The sequence below is a fragment of the Pseudorasbora parva genome, chromosome 12, assembly GCF_024679245.1.
Source record: "Pseudorasbora parva isolate DD20220531a chromosome 12, ASM2467924v1, whole genome shotgun sequence".
Classification (NCBI taxonomy): domain Eukaryota; kingdom Metazoa; phylum Chordata; class Actinopteri; order Cypriniformes; family Gobionidae; genus Pseudorasbora; species Pseudorasbora parva.
In genome coordinates, this window is record NC_090183.1 from 43,999,215 (window position 1) to 44,018,297 (window position 19,083).

At 37.8% G+C, this 19,083-nt stretch overlaps 1 protein-coding gene across 3 annotated transcripts in view; it reads left to right on the forward strand.

The window, feature by feature from the left end:
* Window positions 1-19,083, forward strand: part of matn4 (matrilin 4) — a 37,788-nt gene that overhangs the window by 3,728 nt on the left and 14,977 nt on the right. Inside the window, exons 2-13 of one of the 3 annotated variants that reach the window (XM_067460440.1) lie at window positions 1,779-1,895; window positions 3,656-4,219; window positions 8,083-8,205; window positions 8,294-8,416; window positions 12,210-12,332; window positions 12,622-12,744; window positions 13,810-13,932; window positions 14,602-14,724; window positions 15,532-15,654; window positions 16,869-16,991; window positions 17,261-17,383; window positions 18,575-18,697. In XM_067460440.1, the coding sequence (XP_067316541.1) occupies window positions 1,823-1,895; window positions 3,656-4,219; window positions 8,083-8,205; window positions 8,294-8,416; window positions 12,210-12,332; window positions 12,622-12,744; window positions 13,810-13,932; window positions 14,602-14,724; window positions 15,532-15,654; window positions 16,869-16,991; window positions 17,261-17,383; window positions 18,575-18,697 (1,867 nt within the window). In that variant the 5' untranslated portion in view covers window positions 1,779-1,822. The remainder of the gene's footprint in view (window positions 1-1,778; window positions 1,896-3,655; window positions 4,220-8,082; window positions 8,206-8,293; window positions 8,417-12,209; window positions 12,333-12,621; window positions 12,745-13,809; window positions 13,933-14,601; window positions 14,725-15,531; window positions 15,655-16,868; window positions 16,992-17,260; window positions 17,384-18,574; window positions 18,698-19,083) is intronic. The other 2 variants (XM_067460438.1, XM_067460439.1) reach the window with 2 other exon arrangements.

The following is a 19,083-nucleotide window of genomic DNA, read 5'->3' on the forward strand; positions in this document are numbered from 1 at the left end:
AAAATTCAGTCATTATTTACTCACCCTCATAGTATTTTAAATTTGTATGTTAACAAATGAGAGTTCACATCAGAAGCTACTATTCAAATGTTTGAGATCGGTCATTTTAAAAATGAAAAATTCGTTTTTGAAAGAAGTCTTTTTTGCTCACCAAGGCTACATTATTGTGATAACAAAATTGTATATTACAATTTTAAATAGGTGTTTTCTGTTTAACTGTATTTTAAAATAATTTATTCCTGTGATCAAAGCTGAATTTTCATCATCATTACAGTATCACATGATCCAGACATTCTAATACGAGTATTTGCAGCTCTTAAAACATTATATATAGTTATATATAGGTGTCTTAATATTTGTGTGGAAAATGTTTTATATATTTACAGGATCCAGTAATTTAACACTTTAGTTTAGGGTTCAATTCTTGCTATTAACCGATTTGTTTATTATCATGCATATTACTTTTATTAGTACTTTTAAAGCACATATTAATGCCTTATTCTGCATGACCTTATTCATAACCAATACCTACATTTAAATTCTAAAAAAATAAATAATAGCTTTTTTTTTTATTAAACAGTGGTTTACTGAACAAATAGTGTCTGTCCTTAAATTAATTAAATTATAACTAAAATTTTCATATAAGATATAAAAAAAATATCTCTGCTATTGCTGTAAAGTGTAAACTATACAGGGAGTCCTTACTTGCACATTAATATAATATAAATCATATAACAACTGAATGTGCACGTTAGCCTAAAAATTAGCCTAAATTCAGTTTGCTATTTATTTTTAGATCTTTAACTCGTAAAAAAATGCAAACATTTAAACTTCACAGTTTTTGCATTAACTTCTATATCTAATTATAAAATTATGTTTTTAAAATTCATTGTTGAAATATAATCATTTATACACAGTGTCATGACAGATTTATTTAAACGCACAAATAATCAAGACATCTCTAACAGGTTCAGTAGAATATAATGAATATATAGGCTAATATAGGTCATCTATTCAGTGAAAGAGTTGATTTCTCTAGTGAACTCACAGCTGTGGACACTGAATGACTTCTGAGGTAAATGTGATGCTACGTGACATTGTTTACAAGCTGTTTTATTGACGTCTTCCCACCATTGAAACACTGATCGAGCAATTACACTACATATGACAGGTTTCAGTAAGTTGTAATGTATCCTCAACACACCTTCAGAAGTTGATTCATGTTTATTAGGAAGAGGTTAGGAAGAGATGATCGGGTTCACTCATGCGCTCATTTATTTATCTCAGCTTCAACTCTGCAAACTGTACAAAAAAAATCCTGTTTTTAACTGAATGGATATGAATGCAGCACAGCAGGAATCTGTCTGGCTGTTTATCTGCTGGGTTCAAAGACAGTAAAATTCATGCCAAACCATGACACACTCCACCATTGTGTGTCCCTCTGATAGTGATAACCCTTATCAGGCCCTCGGAGAGGCAAATTTCTTTTAAAGTCAAAGTGATTGACAGCATGCCATTTACAGCAGCAATGTCCCAGACGCAGTTATTTTCCAGCAATTACTTCACACAGCGTTTGAACTCGGAGCCTGTGTTGATGTGATCGGCCCAAAAGTCTATTAACTCTTCCATGTTAACTGCCTGTTTAGAAGTGCTGCTGTGGACCATCTGTTTGGTGTCGCCGTTTTATTGCAAGCTCAGACTGGAATGTATGGCTTCCTTTAAAAGCAGATTTCCCTTGACCTGCAATTTTTCAGTTTCTCTCTCTTCTCCACCTACAGCCAGTGGGATTTTTACGGCGAGATTGGGGTTCTGTCGACGAAACATGACACGTGTGTTGGTGTATGTTGGTGTGCTAATAGCCATAATGGCTGCGACAGAAGCAAGGCCTCAATCAGGTTGGTTAAACCGCTGTTATAACACTAATAACTCAATCTTAACAGGAATGGTTGTAGACGCTACCTCAGAGTCTGTTGATTACACTAAGCATTTAGTGGTTGCACCAATTGTGTTGGTGTTGGCAAATCAGATGGCCATTGTAGAGCATGTTTTTTTATCAGCTCTGTGGTTCTCAAATGCTTCAGGGGCCAGAGTTCACATGCAAAGCTAAAAGCAAAATGTATTACATTAACATGGACTGGCTCAATATGCAAAATGATTAATGTGAGGTTAGGCTGAAAAAAAGAAAATTAAATTTATAATATTGTTTTGTAATGTTGCACTTATGATATTTGAGTGCCTCTTGAATTTCGATGGTTTCATGCTCTTGGCAGCCATTAATTCACCACAGAAAGCATGTGTATCCTTGCTTAAATAGTGAACCTTTATTCGATATATTCTAGATAATTTTGTTCCTGGTTACCAAGGAACAGGTCAACCAATTTGGACCAAAATGGCGTTTTATTAGATAACATTTAATGTCAACAACAAAAGATAATAGAAAGCATTTCTCCCTTTTAAAAATGATTACAAAAATCACTGTCCACTGTCGGGCCAAAAGCGTCGGGCCAAAAGCCAGTCCCGTTTCTACTGTCTCTTCAGGGGCTTGATTGGGCTTCCTCGGGGCCAACGGCCAGGGTTTTCTGCCTCCTCCAAATACCTTGGTCCAAAGCAGGCCAGCTTTGGCTTGAGGAGCAGGGATGATTTCATACTAGGGACGCAGCAATAGGATTTTTTGGAGCCAATACCGATTTTAACAAACAATTATTGGAAATAATTGTATTAAAAATAATTTTGTCATTAAAAAATATAGTGTTTTGATCATGTTTTAAATCAGCGAAGTGAAGAAAAAAAACATACATCAACTTATAGCCTATTAGCTAGTTTTTTTTACTGCATTATCAAATTATTTCTAATGAACATGGACTGGATCCATTTAGCATTCAGCAGGCCAACATAAATACAACAGAACCATAAAAAAAGATAAAACAATAAAAAAAAGATACATATGAAATAAACAGTGCTTTTTAAAGGGGTGGTTGCATGCCATTTGACTTTTTTAACTTTAGTTAGTGTGTAATGTCGCTGCTTGAGCATAAACAGTATCTGCAATGTTACAGCGCTGAAAGTTCAATGCAAACAGAGATATTGTCTTTTAAAGTTACGGCAGTTCATTGCCTACAAAAACGGCCGGTATGGACTACAACGAGCTTCTTCCTGGGTTGGTGACATCATAAACCCTTGCTAGTCCACACAGATGTGACTTCTGCCCGTAATGGAAAGGGGCGTGGCATTTCTGGACAACCTGTGTTTGGCACTTCAGCCAATAAAAATACAGGAAACTACATTTGGCCATCTAACCAATCTAAGACCATTGCGTTTTTCGGAGGGATGGGCTTCATAGAAGCAGGACGCAAACGAGCCGTTCAAAGGACAGTGGAGAGAGCGGTGTGGAATAAAGGGGAAATAGAAGAAAAATAAGGTGTTTAAAGAAAAGAAGAAGTATTGAGACATGTTATAATGCGCCCCATAAACATAAACAAGACTAGAAAAAAACCACGGAACCACCCTTTTAAGTAGGTTTAACAGTTTCCATGTACAGAAACAAAGTTTAAAAAAAACATCCAATAAAGAATCTTTGCACTTTTTTCTCATAGTTTTAAACTGTGTCAATATTGTCATTGTGTGGGTTTTAATTCTATTTTCCAACATTTTACAGCTGAACCAAAGTGCAAATCTGGCCCGGTTGACCTTGTGTTCATCATCGACGGCTCGCGTAGTGTTCGCCCCCATGAGTTTGAGACTATGCGCAAGTTCATGATTGACATCATCCATGAGCTGGACATTGGCCTGGAATCTACAAGAGTTGGTGTGGTCCAATACTCCAGCCAGGTCCAGAACGTCTTCTCCCTCAAAGCCTTCAGCAAGACAGAGCAGATGGTTAAAGCTATCAACGAGATCATTCCATTGGCACAGGGCACTATGACCGGCTTGGCCATCCGGTATGCCATGAATGTTGCCTTCTCTGCCGAGGAAGGTGCCCGTCGTAACGTTCCCCATGTAGCTGTTATCGTGACGGACGGTCGGCCTCAGGACCGCGTGGCCGAAGTGGCAGCTGCTGCGAGAGAGTCTGGGATTGAAATATACGCCATTGGTGTCGCCAGGGCCGATATGACATCACTGCGAGCAATGGCATCACCGCCGTTTGAGGATCACGTGTTCCTTGTGGAGAGCTTTGACCTTATTCACCAGTTTGGGCTCCAGTTCCAAGACAAGCTTTGTAGTAAGGTGTTCCTCCATGTGATATATGCTCAAGAACGTCAGTGAATTAATTGACTGTCTGATCATTCCCTATCCCCTATATAGTGTACTGTCTGATCGTTCCCTATCCCCTATAGAGTGCACTGTCTGATTGTTCCCTATTCCCTTTATAGTGCACTGTCTTATCGTTCCCTATCCCCTATATAGTGTACTGTCTGATCGTTCCCTATCCCCTATATAGTGTACTGTCTGATCGTTCCCTATCCCCTATATAGTGTACTGTCTGATCGTTCCCTATCCCCTATATAGTTCACTGTCTGATCATTCCCTATCCCCTATATAGTGTACTGTCTGATCATTCCCTATCCCCTATATAGTTCACTGTCTGATCATTCCCTATCCCCCATAGAGTGCACTGTCTGATCATTCCCTATCCCCTATAGAGTGCACTGTCTGATTGTTCCCTATCCCCTATATAGTGTACTGTCTGATCGTTTCCTATTCCCTATATAGTGTACTGTCTGATCATTCCCTATCCCCTATATAGTTCACTGTCTGATCATTCCCTATCCCCTATATAGTGCACTGTCTGACCGTTCCCTATCCCCTATAGAGTGCACTGTCTGATTGTTCCCTATTCCCTTTATAGTGCACTGTCTGATCGTTCCCTATCCCCTATATAGTTCACTGTCTGATCATTCCCTATCCCCCATAGAGTGCACTGTCTGATCATTCCCTACCCCCTATAGAGTGCACTGTCTGATTGTTCCCTATCCCCTATATAGTGTACTGTCTGATCGTTTCCTATTCCCTATATAGTGTACTGTCTGATTGTTCCCTATTCCCTTTATAGTGCACTGTCTGATCGTTCCCTATCCCCTTTATAGTGCACTGTCTGATCGTTCCCTATCCCCTATAGAGTGCACTGTCTGATTGTTCCCTATTCCCTTTATAGTGCACTGTCTGATCGTTCCCTATCCCCTATATAGTGCACTGTCTGATCATTCCCTATCCCCTATATAGTACACTGTCTGATCGTTCCCTATCCCCTATAGAGTGCACTGTCTGATTGTTCCCTATTCCCTTTATAGTGCACTGTCTGATCGTTCCCTATCCCCTATAGAGTGCACTGTCTGATTGTTCCCTATTCCCTTTATAGTACACTGTCTGATCGTTCCCTATCCCCTATATAGTGCACTGTCTGATCATTCCCTATCCCCTATATAGTACACTGTCTGATCGTTCCCTATCCCCTATAGAGTGCACTGTCTGATTGTTCCCTATTCCCTTTATAGTGCACTGTCTGATCGTTCCTTATCCCCTATAGAGTGCACTGTCTGATTGTTCCCTATTCCCTTTATAGTGCACTGTCTGATCGTTCCCTATCCCCTATATAGTGCACTGTCTGATCATTCCCTATCCCCTATATAGTACACTGTCTGATCGTTCCCTATCCCCTATAGAGTGCACTGTCTGATTGTTCCCTATCCCCTATATAGTGTACTGTCTGATCGTTTCCTATTCCCTATATAGTGTACTGTCTGATTGTTCCCTATTCCCTTTATAGTGCACTGTCTGATCATTCCCTATCCCCCATAGAGTGCACTGTCTGATCATTCCCTACCCCCTATAGAGTGCACTGTCTGATTGTTCCCTATCCCCTATATAGTTCACTGTCTGATCATTCCCTATCCCCCATAGAGTGCACTGTCTGATCATTCCCTACCCCCTATAGAGTGCACTGTCTGATTGTTCCCTATCCCCTATATAGTGTACTGTCTGATCGTTTCCTATTCCCTATATAGTGTACTGTCTGATTGTTCCCTATCCCCTATATAGTTCACTGTCTGATCATTCCCTATCCCCCATAGAGTGCACTGTCTGATCATTCCCTACCCCCTATAGAGTGCACTGTCTGATTGTTCCCTATCCCCTATATAGTGTACTGTCTGATCGTTTCCTATTCCCTATATAGTGTACTGTCTGATTGTTCCCTATTCCCTTTATAGTGCACTGTCTGATCGTTCCCTATCCCCTTTATAGTGCACTGTCTGATCGTTCCCTATCCCCTATAGAGTGCACTGTCTGATTGTTCCCTATTCCCTTTATAGTGCACTGTCTGATCGTTCCCTATCCCCTATATAGTGCACTGTCTGATCATTCCCTATCCCCTATATAGTACACTGTCTGATCGTTCCCTATCCCCTATAGAGTGCACTGTCTGATTGTTCCCTATTCCCTTTATAGTGTACTGTCTGATTGTTCCCTATTCCCTTTATAGTGCACTGTCTGATCGTTCCCTATCCCCTTTATAGTGCACTGTCTGATCGTTCCCTATCCCCTATAGAGTGCACTGTCTGATTGTTCCCTATTCCCTTTATAGTGCACTGTCTGATCGTTCCCTATCCCCTATATAGTGCACTGTCTGATCATTCCCTATCCCCTATATAGTACACTGTCTGATCGTTCCCTATCCCCTATAGAGTGCACTGTCTGATCATTCCCTATCCCCTATATAGTACACTGTCTGATCGTTCCCTATCCCCTATAGAGTGCACTGTCTGATTGTTCCCTATTCCCTTTATAGTGCACTGTCTGATTGTTCCCTATCCCCTATATAGTGTACTGTCTGATTGTTCCCTATTCCCTTTATAGTGCACTGTCTGATCGTTCCCTATCCCCTATATAGTGCATTGTCTGATCATTCCCTATCCCCTATATAGTACACTGTCTGATCGTTCCCTATCCCCTATAGAGTGCACTGTCTGATTGTTCCCTATTCCCTTTATAGTGCACTGTCTGATCGTTCCCTATCCCCTATAGAGTGCACTGTCTGATCATTCCCTATCCCCTATATAGTACACTGTCTGATCGTTCCCTATCCCCTATATAGTGCACTGTCTGATCATTCCCTATCCCCTAAAGAGTGCACTGTCTGATTGTTCCCTATTCCCTTTATAGTGCACTGTCTGATCATTCCCTATCCCCTATAGAGTGCACTGTCTGATTGTTCCCTATTCCCTATATAGTGCACTGTCTGATCGTTCCCTATCCCCTATAGAGTGCACTGTCTGATCATTCCCTATCCCCTATAGAGTGCACTGTCTGATTGTTCCCTATTCCCTTTATAGTGCACTGTCTGATCATTCCCTATCCCCTATAGAGTGCACTGTCTGATTGTTCCCTATTCCCTATATAGTGCACTGTCTGATCGTTCCCTATCCCCTATAGAGTGCACTGTCTGATCATTCCCTATCCCCTATAGAGTGCACTGTCTGATTGTTCCCTATTCCCTTTATAGTGCACTGTCTGATCGTTCCCTATCCCCTATAGAGTGCACTGTCTGATCATTCCCTATCCCCTATAGAGTGCACTGTCTGATTGTTCCCTATTCCCTTTATAGTGCACTGTCTGATCATTCCCTATCCCCTATAGAGTGCACTGTCTGATTGTTCCCTATTCCCTTTATAGTGCACTGTCTGATCATTCCCTATCCCCTATAGAGTGCACTGTCTGATTGTTCCCTATTCCCTTTATAGTACACTGTCTGATCGTTCCCTATCCCCTATATAGTGCACTGTCTGATCGTTCCCTATCCCCTATATATTACACTGTATGAAGAATAGCTTCAGATTCTAGAGAGCATTTGATTGGACAGAAAATCCAATGAGAATCAGAAGTGCAGAGTGTTGTAACCAAATCACAGATTCATATTGGCTGAAGTGAGAGACTGTCAATTTTGAATGCCGTTCAAAATAGCCATTGACTTCCATAGTAAAATGCTTGAATCTTATACTAAATATAAGCACATGAATGCTGTTGCTTTTATGCCCTGTGATTGTGAACGCTATAATCGCAGTGCTCATGTGTGCATTGGACTTGCAGGGATGGACTTGTGTCTGGAGTCAGATCATGGCTGTGAGCACATCTGTGAGAGCTCGCCTGGTTCCTACCAGTGTCTGTGTCTGCCTGGATACACACTCAATGAGGACGGCAAGACCTGCACACGTGTGTACTCTTACAAATTACATACTTACAAGAATGACATAATTATCATTCCAGTGGTGCTCAACAGGTGTGTGTTTGCCTCTTGCAGCCATCGATCTATGTGCTGAAGGGAAGCATGACTGTGAGCAGATCTGTATCGCTTCACCTGGGTCGTTCACGTGCGACTGTAACACAGGATACACACTCAATGACGACAAGAAAACTTGCACAAGTTAGTGATGCACATGCTTAGTGATATTTTTTGTTTATGAGCTGCTTTTGTTGTTGTACAGTTTGAGATGGCTGGTGAAAATACTTCAATTTTATGACCACATTTTATATTATCTGCATATCAAATTGAGTGAAGAGTGAATTGTTAAATTTACATAAACTTCAATTTTAGTAGAGTATACAGACAAGGATTATGTTTGGAATGGGATACTACCATACTATTTATACTATTTAAGCAGTGTGCATTAAATATACTGACCACAGTATTCAAATTGTATGCATGTATACTAAATCACTTTATACTAAACTGACACCTCTTCTGCTACAAGTACAGTATGCTTACTTACATACTTCCATGCAAACGGCTAAGATCCCAAGAATGAAATTCTCTCCTGTATATACATTGTTGTTGTTAGTATTATTGAAATGCTACTTATTATTCATATTTTGAATTGGCTTTTATTTTTATATTTTAAGTTTTAATTTGAATTTAAGTAATTTTGTTATGTGATTTTTGCAATTTTATATTTACGGAAATATATCTAATTAGTTTTAATATGCATGTATTTCTACGGAGCCTCTAAAGGGACATGTTGGTGGAAAAAAAATGGGATGGGAGGGAAAACATATTTTTTAAATGTTTGTGTTCTCTCACAAAGATATTTTTGTTCTCTCATAAAACATGTTCAGACACACACTTCCTGTTTAATGTCCCGCTGACTGTGTTAACACACCGACTTTTTGGGACTTTAGTTTATTCCCCGTATCCCCTAGAGTTAGATAAGTCCATACCATTCTCATCTCAGTGTGTGCCATAACTCTGGTGACAGAGCCTGAAAATAGGCAAACTTTTGTCAACATAACCAACGTGACAACCTGCTTGCACAAAGAGCGAGCTAGGGACTATTTTCAGGCACTGCGTAATTTCATTGTGCTGCTTCACACATGATACGACAGCAAAGTTCCTTGATTATTATGCAGGAATGAGAATATAGTTCCTTGTCATATACGTCTTTCAATTTTCAGTTTCCGTCGGGCATAGTACACAATGTAACTATAAAAATTACAACATGTAAATAGGGAAATTCAGGGGCGTAGCCATCATTTCAGAAGTGAGGGGGACAAAAATGTTGTAATACCATTTTTTTTTTTGACCAATATAATTTATCGCATCTCTTGCTTTTAATTGGGCAACATATCAAATACACTGCTGAACAATAACCACTAATAAGTATTTATAATATTATTGTCCTATTTTTATGCCAATTTTATGATTGGTTTATATACTACAAACACTTGTGCATTAAGACTCCATAGATTTTATGCAATGTAAAAAAATTAGGGCCGGGACTTTAACGCGTTAATTAAGATTAATTAATTACGTGACTTTAACGCGTTAATTAATTACGCAAAAAAAAAAAAAAATTTAACCACACTTATTTTTGCTCCGCGGAACGTTTTTCAATGAATGAGTTTCAACGGACCGATTATACTGGAACACCAACTAGCGCTCCGGAGTCACGACAACAACAAACCATGGGTGCGTCTCAATCAGCTCCCTAGTTCAGTAGTCAGGGCACTGATCAGGGAGTCAGCCCATTGACTTATGTCCTGATCAGTGCCCTGACTAGTGAACTAGGGAGCTGATTGAGACGCAGGGCATGAGTGAACATGAACGAAGAAGCTGATGAGACTGCTTTGCTTGGCCCCGTGGATGGGAAATTTTGTTTTAAAAAACGAAATGATGGAAGCGTCGTCAAGAGCATGGTAGTGTGCAAGCTATACAACAAGGAATTTGGGTATCACCGCAGCACATCGAGCCTCAAATATCACAAATATGCTTTTGCTACACTTAATGGCAAACATTGCGCTGGTCTGCTGGACTGAAATAAATAAACAATATTTTGTTGATTAAGCTTATGTATTCAGTCAATATTCAATGGTATACTAAAAATACATGTGAAAAATTACTTCTCATTGTTCTCAGGTATTAATATTTATATGCAATTAAAATGCGATTAATTTCGATTAATTAATTACAAAGCCTCTAATTAATTAGATAAAAAATTTTAATCGAGTCCCGGCCCTAAAAAAAATATATATATTCTGATGTAAACCATGCTGTTCTCTATGTGAAGATATAGTAAAGTGTAATTTATTCCTGTGATCAAAGCTGAATTTATCGTCATTACTCCAGTCTTCAGTGTCCTATGATCCTTCACTTATCATTCTCAGATGAGGATTTGATGATCAACACACATTTATGATTATTATCAGTTGTGCTGCTCATGGTGCTGCTTAATTTTTGTGGAAACCATCTAAACATTTGTAGTTAAATTAAAAAATAGAGAAATTAATACTTTAATTGATCAGACATGCATTAAATTGATCACAAGTGATATTTTTTATATTACAAAAGATAATAATTAATTTAATAAATGCAAATAAATGCTGTCCATTGAACTTTCTATTCATTAAAGAATCCTGAAAAATAACATGTAGGCTATCATGGTTTCCACAACATTTTTAAGCAGCACGACTGTTTTCAACACAGATAATAATCATAAATGTTTCTTGATTATGAAATCCTCATATGAAAATGATTAGTGACGGATCATGTGACACTGAAGACTGGAGTAATGATGATAAATTCAGCTTTGAAAACAGGAATAAATTACTATATATTCGCATAGGAAAAAAGCTGTTTTAATTTGTAATAATATTTCAAAATATTACTGTTTTAACTATTTTTGATTACATAAATGCAGCCTTGATGAGCAGAAGATACTAAACATTAAAAGCCTCATTATTCATATGATAGCCTACTTTATTGTCAATAAATAGCCTACATTGAGATGACTTGAAGAACACACATAAAGCATATATTGTCGCAATCGTCTGATTGTCGTCGTCACGTTTCATCACTCATAACGATTGTTTTCCTTCATCTGCAGCTCCAGCGTGACTGGGTATTACCTCTACGAATCCGCTTTTGGACTTTCTGTGAGAGCGAACTCCTCATATTTAGATTAGAATAAAATTACAGGTCATGCACAGATTATTTTTTGTCTCTGAATTTAAATCTTCATGTATTCACATTGGTTTCTATGTAAATACACTTGCCCGTGACCTCAAGAAGCGCGCTATCAACCGAGATGAGAGAAAGCTGTTTTTAGCGTCCCTGTTAACTTGCCCGCCCCCGCGCAGGTAACGCCGGTTCGAATCCCGCTCGGAGCGGGTCGACTAGGACCGGTGAGACCCAGTAAAAGTGCGGGGGACGAAAATACATTTTATTAAAAGTGAGGGGGACACGTCCCCCGCGTAATCTACGCCCATGGGGAAATGTTGGCATTTTTTTTTTGTCACTTATTGAGCAGTATGCTAGATGGAGCCGTTTACCTCCAGTCTTTGTGCTAAGCTAGGCTAGCGGTGGGTGTGTCAGACAGAGTTATGGCACGCACGGAGATTAGAATGGCTAACTCTGGGGGATACGGTGAATAAGCTAAAGTCCCAAACAGTCAGCGTGTTCCTTTAAGGCAGCTCCATATATTAAAAGTAGAGCAGTTAAGAGAGTTTTATTTTGAACTTGAGTATAAGTATTATAAGTATAAGTCTATAGTATAAAGAAATACGGTCAGTGTTAGTTCAAGGAGTTCAGTAAAGTTGGCAATATATTCACAGATTCAACTCACCGAATAAAACGAAGAGACATGGCCTAAAATTCAGAAAGCTTCAATATGGATTTCATGGGGTCTTTAACACCTGATTTCTCTCACTCTTTTCTGCCGTTACAGTGATCGATTATTGCTCATTTGGGAATGATAGCTGCGAGCACCAGTGTGTGAGTGTCCTCAACGGTTTTAATTGTCGCTGTGACGAAGGATACTCTCTCAACAATGACCTGAAAACCTGCACAAGTTAGTGAGAGCAACCAGGGCACACACATTTCTTCCCTGCAATTACAGCACTTTTTAAAATGAATATGCAATACACAGTTGATGCTGTATATGACTTATTAGTATTCCATAATGATTGTACCATACAATAGTAATACAGAGACGGTGATGTAAAACAAGCAGAAATAAGAAATTTATATTTGTTAGATGTTCGCATAATCGCTCTCTATAGCCAAATACAAACATAAATCGATGAATCTTGCATGTTTTCCTATCACCGAAGTTTCATGCTTTTGTCTGCCTGTTGCAGTGATCGACTACTGTTCGTTTGGGAATGATAGCTGTGAGCACGAGTGTGTGAGCGTGCTTCAGAGCTTTTATTGTCGCTGTCGTGAAGGATACACACTCAATGAGGATGAAACAACGTGCACAAGTTAGTGAGGTCAACGGATACACACACAATTCACATATGAACGTCTCAAATACCCACAACACTACAAGCCTATAATTACATGCTAGACATAGACATTAGCCTAACTAACATGTTTTAAGCACATGGAACAGTCTCTAATGCAAAGAGAAAGTTTGCAATGACATTACAGCTTCCGCATGGCCACATTATGCTGCTATAAAGCACACGCTACTGATCTATCCTCTTCCTGCTGTTACCAGCTGGTTAAGCCACTGAAGAAAAACAGTGTTTCAGCTTCTAGTTCCACACAGTCTTTATAGTGAACCGTAAGAACAGCCAAACAATCTTAAATAAGCTGCATGGGGAAGGTAATTGATTAGCTTATGGCTTAGCAAACTACACTTTTAAAGGAGTACAGCCGAATTACTGTAAAGTGTTATAACTTAACATAGCTTTTTCTGTATATTGATTATATATGAAGGCCACTGGTCAAAATGAAATTTATTATAATGAGTTTATGTGAAGATTTTTTTAAGTTTACTTAAATTAAAAGTTGTTATTTTTTAAAGCCTATTAAATGTTGAAATTAATATATTTTAATTATACTGTAATATTGAATGTCTATCATACATAAAAGTTTTTTTTTAAGTCTTAGTGTCAGTGATACTGGCCTTCATTAGTAAAAAGATGCCATTACAACAAATATTAAAAATACACTGTCTTTAAGTTGTTTCTAGATTAATTTGGAGAGTAAATTTGAAATTATTATAATATAAAAACATTAAAAACTGTTTTAAATAATGATTAATCGCAATAGGTTTTCTTTTTAGCGATTGACAGCACAACTCAAAAGATGATTTTTTTTTTTGTTGCTACACTGAATCTTGTCGGCAAATATAGCTTGTTACTGGAAACGTAAACTGAAGGCAGCTAACCTAAGTTATCTCTGACTGAAGCTATAGTTGCACATGCACATCGTTTTTGCAGCTTAACTATTCTGAAACACAGCTGGTATGTTACTTTGATGTGGTTTATTTGCTCTTCTTGCTTTGCCAAAGCTTTCTAACTCTTCTCTGCCCGTTCCAGTGATCGATTACTGCTCGTTTGGGAATGATAGCTGCGAGCACGAGTGTGTGAGTGTGCTCAATGGTTTTCACTGCCATTGTAATGATGGATACTCGCTCAACGATGACAAGAAGACCTGCACAAGTTAGTGAAGGCCATCGTCACTTTGGACATTCACTAATTCAAAATACAATTCGGGTTGCACTTTATCTTACAGTATGTGTACTTACAGTGTACTTACCTAACAGGGTAATATAAGGTAACTACATGGGTTAAGGCTAGGTTTAGTGGTAAGGTTAGTACCCAGTTATTGCAATTACTATAATAAGTATGCATGTAAATGGGGAACAGGACTGTAAAAGTGCTTCTGGAATTCCTTTAAAATCAGTTTTCCTTCCATTTTTCTTAATTGTCTACCATTGGGGTAACCCATTGCTAAATTGCAAAGATGCTAGATTGAACACCAACAGATGTGGATCCCATAGGGTCTAAGGGTCTAATGTCCTTCCACTGCTGTCTGTTCTTTCTCAAAGCAATTACCGGTAAAGCTGTTTGTCTGAAAGATTTAGCTGCTAATAGACTCTCCCTAAAACCCTTCCTTTAGTTTTCCTCAAAAAACAGTAAAAGTCCCCAATGTGAGCATGTGATGGCCAAAAGAAGACCAATGGTAGATACTTCAGAAACATTTAGAAGGAAACTTAACTTAAATCATCTAAACACTGTAAAGCACACGTTATATATGAGATTAATTGAAAAATTAACCATATTCTGCACAGAATGTCATATATTATAATCCATCTAATCCACATTTAGTGATCGATTACTGCTCGTTTGGGAATGATAGCTGTGCGCACGAGTGTGTGAGTGTCCTCAAAGGCTTTCACTGCATTTGTAACGATGGATACTCGCTCAACGATGACAAGAAGACCTGCACAAGTTAGTAAAGGCAGAACATCATTCTGCTCACAATCTACCTTCCTTAAAAATCAATTCCCTGCCATTTTTTTCAATTGTTTACCATTAATATATTGGCTATTTATTGATAAGGTTGTATTTTTTTCTAGTTTGAACACTTGGTACGTTCAAGTCATGTTGGAAAGACATTTTACGAATTAAACGTACATTAATTTCATCACAAAGTCGTAATTCTGAGTGGGGAAACTGGATTTTCTTTAAGCCCTGAGATTCCAATTTGTTACAATTTTTTTATTGTATTTTATTATATATAAACTTTTTTTAAATTTACAATAAAATCTAAGATGCATGGACAAAATATGATGTATTGTACAGTTACGGTAGAATAATGATTCAATTAATATACAACCCATTCAAAAATGGAATAAAAACTTAATGCAAAAACACACACAATGCACATTTTTATGCACCATTTTGTGGATTTAGAATTATGCAGAAAAGGTGCATTGCTATTTCGCGCCGACCAAAGTTATTTGAACACACCTGATGTTGTAATTACAACTGATAAATATAAACTTCCCATGAGGAATGCACTGTTCAAACAGAGATGCTCTTTAAATATTGCTTTAATTTTTCTATGTTGATTGAAATCAACTGCGGCTGTGTTCTTTAATTTGCACGTCGTCAGTAGATCACGATCTGAACTTTCCATTTCCAGCTGTGCTTTTTTGTAATTGTGCTCTCATGCTATTTTTCCCTGTTACTAAATTTGGCCCTAACTATATTCTGCAAAGCATGTAATGTCCTTAAATTCTAATCCACATTTAGTGATCGATTACTGCTCGTTTGGGAATGATAGCTGTGCGCACGAGTGTGTGAGTGTCCTCAAAGGCTTTCACTGCATTTGTAACGATGGATACTCGCTCAACAATGACAAGAAGACCTGCACAAGTTAGTAAAGGCCCAATCAATTTTTGCATTCACTCATCGCTGGTTTAGCATTAATATATTTGGGCCATCCATTGCTAAATTTGTTATGGCTATTCAAAATGGAGTTTTTCCAATGTCATGATTTACTCACCCTCAAGCCATCCTAGGTGTATATGACATACTTCTTTCAGATGAATATAATCTGAGTTATATTAAAAAATATCCAGGCTCTTCCAAGCTTTATAAGGGCAGTTACTGTTGGGTTAAGCTATTTTAATCTATAAAGTTTTAAACAGAGATACTTTTCTTACACAAACGCGCCACTCCGCTTCAGAAGGCCTTTACTAACCCCCCGAAGCCATGGGGAGCAGTTATATGATGGATAGATGCACTTTTATTGACTTCCGCAAGTTTGATTGACAGGCAATCTGACCAATCACATTGCCGAACCTGACTGTTTTGTCCAAAAAAACAGTCAGGAGAGTTAGTAGATTAATGTTAATGGACTTGAACTTGAAAAACAGTGTGTTCTGACGTCTTTCTGCGGTTGAAACATTTATTTTAGTGTTCATTCATGTTTATTTGATGCTTATCAATGAACTAGAAGGAAGAGATGATCGGTTCACAGCAGCTTTAACCGAGACACTACAGCGATCACAACACATTAAAGAGCCACAAAACGGTATTTATTGTTTAAATTTCTTCGAAAAATTACTAAATTGAAAGTTGAGACTTTGTTTTTAAATAAAAAGTAACCTGCTCTGTCGTGTCTGTTGCCGTGTTGTCAGTGTCCTTTTGCTCTGCCATGTATTTTCTCTATTTGAGAATGTGTGTGGTGTGAGAGCGCCATGGCTTGTCGGACATAGCAACAGTAACTAAAAGGGGCGGGTCTTTGCGAACGGTCAAGTCACTGCCATTATAAAGCCTGGAAGAGCAAGGAGATTTTTAATATAACTCAGATTTCATTCATCTGAAAGAAGAATGTCATATACACCTAGGATTGCTTGAGGGTGAGTAAATCATGGACTAATTTACATTTTTGGTTGAACTAACCCTTTAAGCGAGGTTTTCCAAAACCTCCAAAAATCTCCAACAGACGGATGGTCCATTGACAAATTCACTGACCTAATCATGATATAAAGAACTGCAGAAATGTCTAAACTATAATGTTTATATAAAAGAGAAATGTGTATCCTGTTTGGTCATGTTCTTAAATCCATCTATTCCATATTTAGTGATCGATTACTGCTCGTTTGGGAATGATAGCTGCGCACACGAGTGTGTGAGTGTCCTCAAAGGCTTTCACTGCATTTGTAACGATGGATACTCGCTCAACGATGACAAGAAGACCTGCACAAGTTAGTAAAGGCCACATGATCAAAATCCATAACCCCAGTTTTTACTCAAGTATAAAACCAAAATATTTCACATCCTTTATGAATCCAGTAAGTCCATGCTTAGCTCCAAATCCATAAAGCAAGCACATCTCAGTAGAAAAATAAATGTAATAATATTTTTACAAGTTTCCTTTCTAATGCTTATTCCTCTTACAAAATATTTTGCTCTTTTCCAACTACTTTGGCTGCTCGTCTTACTCCCGATTTTGAGCTTCTCTGCTTCTTTCCAGTGATCGATTACTGCTCGTTTGGGAATGATAGCTGCGAGCACGAGTGTGTGAGTGTCCTCAAAGGCTTTCACTGCATCTGTAATGATGGATACACACTCAACGATGACAAGAAGACCTGCACAAGTTAGTGAGGGCAACATATCATAGATATATGCTATTTTTGCACACTTTTGTTTGATTTGGATGCCCATTTCTGCTTCAGAATAATACAAAAATAAAAGTGGTTAATTACAAGATAGAGTTTAAAATAAGAAATAAAATGAGATATACACTACTATTTACTGTAAAGGTTTGGGGTCAAGTAAGATTTTTTTTAAATATATTAGCACTATAATTCAGTGAAAATTAATTCAGTTGATCAAATATGACAGGAATTATTTATTTATTTTTTTAAATCACGGTTTCCACAAAAAATATTAAGTGATATTAATGTTTCTTGAGCATATTAGAATGATTTCTAAAGGATCATGTGACACTGAAGACTGGAGTATTGATGCTGAAAATTCAGCATTGATCACAGGATTAAATTACATTTGAACATATATTAAAATAGAAAACATTTATTTAAAATTGTAATAATATTTCACAATATTAGAGTTTTTACATCTTTTTTGATTAAATAAATGCAGCCTTGGTGAGCATAAAAGAAAAAAAAAATCTTACCATCCCCGAGAACAGAAGTGTAAATTTGAAATAATTGGGAGATAAAGTTGCAAATGTGAAAAGTAAAGTCACAAAGTTATTAGAAAATGTTAAAAAAAATAAAAAAAATTATGAGGCAGCAATTGGCTTCCACAGGTTAACCTGGTAAAAAAAAGAAAAGAATTAACAGCAGGGACAAATCAGTCAATCAATAAAAATAAAAATAAAAACATTGCAAGGGCATTAAACCAACCATAAACACACATATGGTACATTAAGGTCCTGTTTCACAGAGAGGGCTTAGATTAAGTCAGGATTAGGCCTTCAATATGGACATGTAAGTGTCTTCTTATAAACTTGCCTTAGAAAAAAAACATTACTGGTGTGCATCTTGAGACAAAACAATGGCACGGTCATATTTTAAGATATACCAGTAAAAGTTGCTTTAAGTTAAAACACCTCAAACATGATTTTTAGACTTGGACTAGCTTAAGCCTTGTCTGTGAAACTGGGCATATGAGCTATAACTGTTAACAGTCTACTTCTTAAGCATTTAACAATAACATAAAGACTTATGGGTGCTTTTCTGTGCATTTTTGGGACACACAACTTGTGTATTGCTTGCACTGTTCTCTGCTTTTGTTAAGTGTGTTTCTTGCCATCCTGTTTCAGTGATCGATTACTGCTCATTTGGGAATGATAGCTGCGAGCATGAGTGTGTGAGTGTCCTCAAAGGCTTTAACTGTCGCTGTAATGAAGGATACACACTCAACGATGACAAGAAGACCTGCACAAGTTAGTGAGAGCAACACGATCACTGTTCCAGATCTATGCACGCAAAACTAACACAATGCTGATTATGCATGCTTGCTCTGTTTGACTTGGCAACAGGCTTCTTAAATTGTTTAGCTTCCATTATTTCTTAAAATGGACAGCTACCTCATGCTCCTATATAATCTGAGTGTAAGTTTTATGAAAATCTATATTTTGTTCAATTAATGCTGACTGATTTTGCATGTTGTTTTCTGGTCACAAAAGGGGGTGCCGTTCATAAATTATTTTGTCCTGATTATGATTTTTCAGAATCATTCAAATGTAACGTTTAATAACTTTTTGATGCAGTTGGCTTCTGATAGTAGTTTGTTTTGCGTGACAGATTTTAAGGTGATATTCTGTACCCT